The sequence below is a fragment of the Lucilia cuprina genome, chromosome 6 (genome assembly GCF_022045245.1).
Source record: "Lucilia cuprina isolate Lc7/37 chromosome 6, ASM2204524v1, whole genome shotgun sequence".
NCBI classification, from domain to species: Eukaryota; Metazoa; Arthropoda; class Insecta; order Diptera; family Calliphoridae; genus Lucilia; species Lucilia cuprina.
The window spans coordinates 52131717-52142243 of NC_060954.1; the positions used below are offsets into that span (position 1 = coordinate 52131717).

Below are 10527 nucleotides of genomic sequence, written 5' to 3' on the forward strand. Positions count from 1 at the left end.
CTGGACTATAGACAGTGCTATAGTCTGGACTATAGACAGTGCTATAGTCTGGACTATAGACAGTGCTATAGTCTGGACTATAGACAGTGCTATAGTCTGGACTATAGACAGTGCTATAGTCTGGACTATAGACAGTGCTATAGTCTGGACTATAAACAGTGCTATAGTCTGGACTGTAGACAGTGCTGTAGTCTGGACTGTAGACAGTGCTATATTCTGGACTAGAGACAGTGCTATAGTCTGGGCTATAGGCAAAGCTATAGTCTGGACTATAGGCATGGCTATAGTCTGGTCTAGAGACAAGGCTCCAGATTATAATAGTCTGGACTATAGACAATATAAAAGTCTGGACTATAGAAAATACAATATTCCAGACTATAGACAATACAATAGTGTAGACTATAGACAAAATTTTAGTCATAATCTATCTATCTTCTCTATGAACTGTATTTCAGACTAGAAACCCTAACTCGTAGTTATACTATAAAAACTAAACTTAAAGTGTTTGTGGAGAAGCAAAATGTAACATGTTAGTTAAGCTAAACATTATTGCATTATTAATGCATAAACACACTATGGGCCAAACATTTTAAAATAAAGTGTAAGCTTATATATTAAATTAATAATTTCTATTAAAGGATTTAAACAAAAGTAAAAGAAAAAAAATTAAATACCTTTTTGGTTACAGCATCCCATAGTGTAATATTAATATATAAAATAACCAATTTTAACTTTTGGTTTAAGCATATGCTTACATATAGCGACACTTTATTAGAAACCTCCAAAAATATAAAAAAACAACTTAGTTCAAGTGACTTTCATCTCAGTATCAATAGAGAAAACTGTAAACATCATTGCGATTTGAAAGAGATTATTAAAACTTATATAAAATCTAAAATCAAATGTCATGCTGTTATTACAAAGTTATTATAAAGATTTTTCTTGTGGATACAAAATATTACAACTTCTTTATATTTCAAATATGATACAAAAAAGAAAAACTTTAAATAGAAAAAAAAAACTAAAATATATTTTTCTCAACAAACTGTCAATATTGTAAAATATTAAATAACAATAGTGTCATAAAACGGGCCACCAACCAACAATTGACAGTAATAGAAAAATATTGTCAGTTTTTCTCTTACAAAATTCTATTTACAAAAATACAATTACAAAACTTTTCGCAAAGTGGGAGTGAATAGATAGATGGTTGAAAGTAGTAGAAAAAGGAGTGGATGACTTTGAAGAACACAAATGTTACAAAATAACTTCCTTAAAGAAATGTTGTTAGAAACAGAAATAATTTTTGATCAAATAAATACTACTTATGTCTCAGTTTTCAGCGTTTTGTATTGTACAGAAAGAGAGTGATGATCGTTTAAAGTAGTAAGTGCGATATTTTATCTCGTTATTGGCCACAAATCTATTTTAGTATTTTTAAAAAAATTTTGTTTTTATTGAAAAAACTGTAAACCACTGTCAGTGGATTTTTTTCTTTTTATTTTCCATCATTTTACAATTATGTCAAAAACACTTGTCACTTACATATAAATATTTTTTAAAATTGTCACAAAAGATAATAATATTCATTTGGTATTTATATTGAGAGTCAACTAAATAAGGACTGGGGTAAACTAGTATAAAAATAAATGAAAACTCAAAAAGTACCAGTTAAACTGCGAAATTGTACAAAAACGTAGCCTTTGCTACTGCTGGTTCCGAATTTTACTATATAGTCTATTCTATAGTTTAGTCTATAATCTAGTGTATAGTTAAATCTATAGTACAGTTTATAGTCTAATCTATAGTTTAGTCTATAGTCTAGTATGTAGCCTAGTCTGTAATCTAGTCTGTAGTCTAGTCTATAGCCTAGTCTATAGTCTAGTCTATAGTCTAGTCTATAGTCTAGTCTATAGTCTAGTCTATAGTCTAGTCTATAGTCTAGTCTATAGTCTAGTCTGTAGTATAGTCTATAGTCCGGTTATAGCCTAGTCGATAATATATTCTACAATATAGTCTATAGTCTAGTCTTTAGCCTAGTCTATAGTCTAATCCATTGTATGCTCTATAGTCTAGTCTATAAATTTGTATTTTTCATGCCTTGCTCTATGAGTTTTAAAACTGTTGTTGGCCTATGTTTTCATAAAATAATATTAAAACACTTATTTACTTATTTAAAATTTAAAAATTGTCATCAAATACCTTTTTTGGGACAAATTTGTCCGACTTTAAGTTAAATATATATGATGAACATAAATACATTTGTTTAACTTGCTAATCTAAAATGCCAAAAATTGTTGTCTTATTTTGGTCTCTTTTGTCTGCTTATGAAATATTTTACTAGTTAAAATATGTGAACAATTTTGTATATGTTAATAAAAATGATGAGGACTTTTTTGCATTGTTCCTTTTTCAGCAACAAATAAAACAAAGCAAAAAATAAATAAATATACAAAGAAAACCATATATTAATATTTATATAAAAATATCATTAAATATGGAAAAGTACTTCTGTTTGTTTGCAATAATATTTGTTTAATATTTATGACAGTTTTTTTTACGAGTCTGTTTTGTACAAATCAATAAAAAATATTTATGAAGATATACAAACATATGCTAAAATATGTATAAATAAATATTTAAAAAAAGGCACACATACACACGCACATAAATGAAATTATTTTTTTTTTTCTTTGTTTTATAAGAGATGTGTGTTTCTTTACAAATTTTCTGCAAAAGACAGTTTTTGAAGGCGAATTATAATAATTCAATTAATTTTGTATTTGTCTACCAAAAGTGTAATATAAAAATATTGCTGTTTTCTTTTGCAATTTGCAAACGAACTTAGTAAAATTAATTAATTAATGTTAGTGCAAAGTTTTTATAACTATATTTACAACTCTTGCTTAATTAGTATGAATATAATAATATAAAAAGTAAAATGTATTTATTTTTTTATTAAATTATTATCTACATACATTAATTATGTAGCTTTCTTAATTAATGCACAATGATTATGTACAATATGTACAAAAAAATAGTGAATAATTCAATTACCTTATTTCTCTAGGATTTTGGTACAAAAAACAACATTAATCATACGTCTGGCTGTTTTAGTATGATTTAAATGTTTTAAATTGTTAACGAAATTTATTTCTTTTTTATTAAGCTGATTTGGAAGATTAAATAGGAAAAATTGATAAATTTTGTAGAATTTGCTATAATCTTACAGACACAAATACAATAAAATTGTATTAAAGAATTAAAAAAAAGAAAATCAATAATAATCATACGTCTAGGTGTAACATTAAAAAAAGAAGTGATAGGTATAAATGAAAACACGCGAGATAAATATTAAATGAATCATGTTTAAGGAATTGAAAAGAGATTTATTATAGACTTAGATATTGAAAGTTATAAGATATGTAAACTGTTTCCACGAAAGTACTTTTTATACCCTTCACCTTCGTGAGAAGAGTATGAATATTGAGTGCTTTAAGTACTTGAGTACCTGGCATTATGCCCTACCACACGGTGGTCTTTTTCATCCACTTGGTAGACTTGAACAACGGTCTACCATTTCCAATGAAGATCTTAGGTGGCAATTTTTGTATATGGATTTGGCCTGTCCATATACAAGCACCTTGCTGAAGTACTTGAGCTATCTAATATCTGACCATTGGCCTCTGTTTATTCGGCAACAGCACCTAGAGACGCAACCGGTGGACCGAAGTACGAATCCATCAAATACATCGGCTTATTTGATGGATTCGTACTTTGTTCTTACTCACAGGCAAAAAACAAAAACAAAATACACAATAATGCGGTAAATTTTGTTATTGTACTCTTGTTTATAAAATCAAGGCAGAGCGAGAGCAGCAGAGTGAGAGCGGCAGAGCAAGAGCAGCACTAATATGTTGTTATTGGCTAGAAACATAAAATTATGTATGTGAAGCCTGACTTAAGTTTGAATCCATAAAAGGGAAGGTTTTGGTACTTTTTCTCTTTTCAAAAAGTACTTTTTGAATATTATATAATATTGAACCTTGGAATTAAAATTAAGTATGTAGATTCGGAATTAGGCGAGAACACATAAAAAACGAACTTTTTTGTACTTTTTCGTTTTTCAAAAGGTACTTTTTGAGTTTTCTATAATAATGAACCCAGAACATGAAATTAAGTATGTAGAGGCCGGATTAGACGAGAACACATCAATGGGGATTTTTTGGTACTTTTTCGTTTTGCCAAAGGTACTTTTTGAATTTTCTATAATATTGAACCTAGAAACATGAAATTAAGTATGTAGGGTCTGAATTAGGTGAGAACCAATAAAATAGAACTTTTGGGTACTTTTTCGTTTTTCAAAATTTACACTTTTGAATTTTCCATGTTGAGCACGAAGTAAGCTATGTAAAAGAAGACTTTTTGTTACTGACTGTTTTTTTTTTAACACACCGTGTTGAAGGGTTTGGTATTAAAAGTACCAAATTATCTATTGACTAGAGGTGTATTAAGAAGTCTACTTAGTAGTCTTTAACTTGAATATTGGATAGTCTACTGACTATTAAGTAGTCCATTGACTAGTCCATTGACTATTTTATTGACCAGTCTATTGTGTAGTCTATAGTCTAGCCTTTTGAGTAAGACTATTATTTTGACTAGTCTAAAGATATGTTACTTGTGTATTGTATTGACTAGTATTGTTGACTAGTCTATTAACTAGTTTATAGGCTGGTTTATTTAATAGTTTTTTGACTATACTGTTGAGTAATCATTTGATTAGTCTGAAGACCACTCATCTATTGATTAGTTAAATGATTACTCTAATCCATTGGCTAGTTTAATGACCGATCGACTATTCTGCTGAGTAGGCAATTGAGGACTATTCTATAGATTAGTACATTGCCTAGTCCATTGATTATTCTAAAGCATAGTCCATTTTTTAAGCCATTTACTATTCTAAGGACTAGCCTATTGACTTCTCTATTGACTAGTATTTAGAATATTGCATTGATTAGACCATTGACTATTCTATTGGCTAGTCGTTTAACTTTTCTATTGACTAGACCATTGGCTATTCCATTTACTAGTCTGTTGACTAGTTCATTGACTATTCTAGAGACTAGAGTATTGAAATTTCTATTGACTAGACTTTTGAGTGTTCCACTGACTGGTAGATTGGTTGATCTTATGACTATTCTCTTGAGTATCTATTTTATTGACTATTTTATTGAATAGACTATTGAGTAATCACTTGACTAGACCATTGACTTTATTGAGAAGTCCATTGACTATTCTATTAACTAGTTTATAACTATTCTATTGAGTAGTCTATTGATTAGTCTATTGACTAGTCTATTAGCCTATCTATTGGCTCTTCTATTTACTACTCTATTAACTTTTCTATTGACTAGTTTATAAACTAGTCTATTGACTACTCTATTGGCTATTCTATAGACTGCTGTCCATTGACTAGTATATTTACTTTTCAATTGATTAGTCTATTAACTACTTCATTGACTAGTCTATTAACTAGTCTACTAACTAAACAACTGTCTATTTTATTGGCTAGACTATTAACTAGTCTACTGACTAATCAATTGGCTATTTTATTATCTAGTCTATTGACTAATAATTAGTCTTTAGACTATTCTCTTGACTAGTCTATATACTAGTCTACTTTCCCAATGTTTTTCAAAACAAACCAACAATTGCTTAAAAAATAATTTCTTTCTATTAACGAAAGCACTTTTCTTAAAATTACAATTACATTTAAAAAAAATAAAACATGCATTAATTTCTCATGAATTTAAATGTTTTAATTTAACAACATTTTAATAAATAAAACACACCATTTAATTTATGCATCTTAAGGATTATACAGCATGTCATAAATTCTCTAGCATACTTAAAGGCGTTAAAGTTTTTATTGCTTTCTATGCGTTAACAATTGTCAGACGAGAAGAAAATATTTAATTTTCCATATAAATTGTTTGTTTATTTAAAAAGTTCAGTTCAAGAATTTTTGCATAAATAAATGGTTTTACAGAAATCGTTTGTAGTGGCTGTTATATGATGATAATGATGATGACGATGATGAGTTTGTTGTGTGGTTTTTTATAGTTTTACATTTGAACAAAATAAAAACACACATTTAATGGATTTTTTTGTATTTTATTTGTACATACTTGAGTTATTTCTTTTTGGAAAAAAAATATAATAAAAACCTCTTTACAAAAACCATTTAACCAAAAATCTATGAAAGTTAAAAGTAGAAATGGCCCACAAATCCTTAAGGATATAAAATAGTAAACAAGTAGTCAGCCACTTTTAACTATTTTCTAACGCTAAATAAATTATTTGGGAATTATCAAAATGGGTTTTGCTTTCTTTATCTTTTTCTTTCTTTTTTGTCCGTCAACTTGCATTAAATGGGAAGAGATTAAATCCCATAAACGTTAAGGTCAAATTGTATTCCTTCCACCAACTAAGTAATAGTGTTAAGTATTACTATGAAAAAAAACAGAAAATAAAATGAAGTTGCAAAAATAATATATATAAAAAACTGACTCCAACCCATATAGAAGACATTTTTGTTGGGGGGGTGGTCTTTAACACAAACGTTTCTTTAAAACTAAGAATTTGTAGCTTTAAAGGGATTTAAGAGAAAGAAAAGCCAAATAGAATCTTAAGAAGTAGTGGAGAAATTTTGAAAGAAATGAAATGAAAATATTGTAGTGATTAAGCGAATTATACCCAAGATGTTTGTTTGGTAGAAAAAAGAAAAGAACAGGGTGTGTTAAAAAAATGTGATATTTTTAGATAACGATTGCTTACCTAAGCTTATGATAAAGTTGATCCATTCGATCAAGGACCAATTTTTAGGTAAACGATTAGGGATTAAATAAAAATTAATCCGCGAAAGTTGTTTTTAAGTCCTCAGTTTTTTTTATTTTGTTTGCTAGTTTAAGCGCTAAGGTTTAATCTTTAGGTGAAGAATTGGGGATTAAATTAAAACTAATCCTCGAAAGTTGTTCTTGAGTACTCAATTGTCTTATTTTGTTTGCTAGTGTAAGCGCCCAATGGAGGTGATTTAAACTTAAGCAAGAAATGCAAAAGTGTAAACAGCTGATGTGAAAAAATTAATACAATTTTTAATTTTGAATAAATTTTAGGAACTTTACAATATAATTTATTGTTTTAAATTTAAATTATAATTATTTTTCATAAATTTCACATTTACAATTGTGTTCTTCTTTTTATACCCTTCACCTTCGTGAGAAGGGTATATATAAGTTTGTCATTCCGTTTGTAATTTCTATAATATAATTTTTCTAAGTCGATTAAGCCATGTCCGTCTGTCTGTTGAAAACAGTTTTTAGATGTTCCCAGATATCGGCGAGATCCAAATCTTCAATAATTCAGTTAGACATGCTTTCGAGAAGATCGCTATTTAAAATCAGCAAAATCGGTCTATAAATAACGAAGATATGAGCAAAAATCCAAGACAACCTCTGAAAATTTCATCATAAAGCCACATTTTTTCATGCTTTGTTAAAAAAGCAACAACAACACTGTGAATTGTATAAAGATGTACATGTGCGTGTGGACATGTATTTGGTTTTATTCAGCTGTGCATTTTTTTGTATGTTTGGATTCTGTTCTGTTCTCACGAAGGTAAGTGGGTATAACAAGAACAAGGAGATAAAGCAGTAATATGTTGGTAATACAGCTCATATTTGTTTGAGGGTGGTAATACAGTTTGACTGCGGTATTACAGTACAACGGTTAATATTTCTTTCTGCTATAGTTTATACTTGTTTGTGTGTATATTATGTGTGACATGTGTGCAGAGATACAAAATAAATAAAAAGTTTTTTTTAGAAAATACTTGGTAAAGGGTATATAAGATTCGGCACAGCCGAATATAGAAATATTACTTGTTTTATATAAAATATGCATTGTTTTGATAACAAGCAGTGACGTTTTTTGTAGTTTTGTATGGCAACACTGTGAAGTTTAATCTTGTACTTAAAAACATCAAAGGGGATTAACATCAGAATCAATTTATTTTTAGATTAACTAATCTAATTATTAATTTGCATTTGATTGTCAAATCAAAAACCCGCTCTAAATGAGCATGAAATGCAAAAGTGTAAACAGCTGACGAAAAGAAAATAATACATTTTTTTAAACAAACATTAAAATATTTAATTATTTGATTAGTATAAACTATGGAGACTTCAAAATAATGTTTTTTTGTTTAAATTTAAGTTTTGAATAATTTTTATATTACATTTATATAAAACATGCATGCATTGATGACAAACAGTGACGTTTTCTAATGTTTTATATGGCAACACTTCGAAGTTTAATCTTGTATTCAAAAACATAAAAAGGAATTAAAATCAGATTAAATCAAGTCAGATTTCTATATTCGGCTGTGCCGAATCTTATATACCCCTCACCAAGTATGTTTTAAAAAACAGTTATTTATTTTGTATCTCTGCACACATGTCACACATAACATACACACAAACAAATATAAACTGTAGCAGAAAGAAATATTAACCGTTGTACTGTACTACCACCGTTAAACTGTATTACCACCCTGAAACAAATATGTGCTGTATTACCAACATATTACTGCGATATCTCCTTGTTGTTGTTTTTTATATCTGGAGTCTTCAGAAAATTGATTTCAACAGACAGACGGACGGACAGACAGACAGACGGACATGGCTTAATCGACTCCGCTATCTATAAGGATCCAGAATGTATTTACTTTATAGAGTCGGAAAATTATATTATAGAAATTACAAACGGAATGACAAAAGGTGAAGGGTATAAAAAAACTCATATAATTCGCAGAAGTTATAATTTTGACAAACCAATTATTAAATACCATTTTTAGAAAATAATACCATTTTGGAATACGAAAAAGTAACAAAATTTCCATCCTATTCTACATACTACATTGTTTAATAAATTGTTATAAATAAGGCCCTGAATGTTAAATTTTAAGTTTCTCGGTTCATTTATTAATATGATCTGTCAAAATTTTTTGTGGAAGAGTACGGATGGGATAATGAAATCATTATACATTGAGAGAAAGTATGGGTGGAATATGTGACAGACGTATAGCACTCTTAATTTTTTAGAATGATTTAAAAAAACAAGCAAGTTGCATTAGTTCAGAATTAAACAAAAGGAAAACAGCTGTTTTCATCACACTTTGTTTTTGTTTTATACCAATCGAGTAAACACAAAAAATAAAGACTTTCATTCTCATTTTTTTCATACGAATGGAATTTCATTTTACTTTTTCATTACAACACAAAGTACCTAAAGGCCCCTTTAGGAAAAACGTAGTTAAGAAATTCTGCTTTCAAGATCTTCGTATTCTGTCTTTATATATTTTTGTTGATTTTTATTTTTTGTTTTCTTAACAAAATAGTAAATCTTTTAAATTGAAATTCTATTCTAATATCTATTAACACCCATCGAAACCCCCTATTCTTTTCTATTTTAGCAGTAGCAACACAAGTAAAAATTTCTTTAGCGCCAACAAAAACCCCAAAACTATGGTTATGGTCAAGTGTAATCATGAAGAACATGAGTTAAAGTTTACACACCGCGTCATGGCACCACACCCTACTCCACTTCCTCTGCATAAAAAGAAAAGTAAAATAGACAATGTTTAGATACATACACCACAAAATTTATGATTGGAAAACGTAAGACAACGAACTTTAATAGTGTTACTTATCGTCCTTCTAGTAATACATAGAGTTAAGTTATTTTTTCTTTTTAATAAAGATTTAGATTGTTTGGAGCTTACGATTTTTTCCCATATAAATAATTATCTATGTATATAAATACATAAATATATATGTACGTAACAACAAAAACTTTACTTACTACAAAAGGGAAATAAATTTATTAGAATAAATTCAATAGATTTATGACCAAAAGTAATATCAGATTAAGATTTATATTGGGTGTATAATTTTATAACGTTATATATTAACGGTATTTTTCCAAATGTTTAGTTTTTATTTGAAAACGTGTAGAATTTATCCGTTGGCTATTGTAAACTATGACCTTTTCTGACAAACCATAGTTTTAGCGCCAAAAGAACCAAATCTTTTTTGTCAAAATACGTTAAACAGAAATTGCAACACATGGTCGAGAGTTGTCATAATGAAATATTACGTTTCCATGGCTGGTCTCATATTCCTATCAAAATTCACTTTAAACGAATAAGCATAATTATCTGTGATTGACTGGCCAGATTTTAGGAACCCATAATAAGTAGGACTATGTTGATGCCACCAAATAAAAAGCACTACGCAAGAGTCATTGATATTTGACTTCGGTGTCGATTTTGATGAAATGTATCTATCTATGTATCTATCGATCTATCGATCTATCTATCTATCTATCTATCTATCTATCTATCTATCTATCTATCTATCTATCTATCTATCTATCTATCTATCTATTTATCTATCTATCTATCTATCT

General features: G+C 28.5%; 1 protein-coding gene across 1 annotated transcript in view; it reads left to right on the plus strand.

Annotated features, from left to right (window-relative positions):
- Positions 1-9584: 9584 nt before the first annotated feature.
- The window catches only part of LOC111679327 (potential E3 ubiquitin-protein ligase ariadne-2), a 6219-nt gene continuing 5276 nt past the window's right edge, over positions 9585-10527 (plus strand). Inside the window, exon 1 of the mRNA XM_023440880.2 lies at positions 9585-9684. Coding sequence (XP_023296648.2) covers positions 9585-9684 — 100 coding nt within the window. The remainder of the gene's footprint in view (positions 9685-10527) is intronic.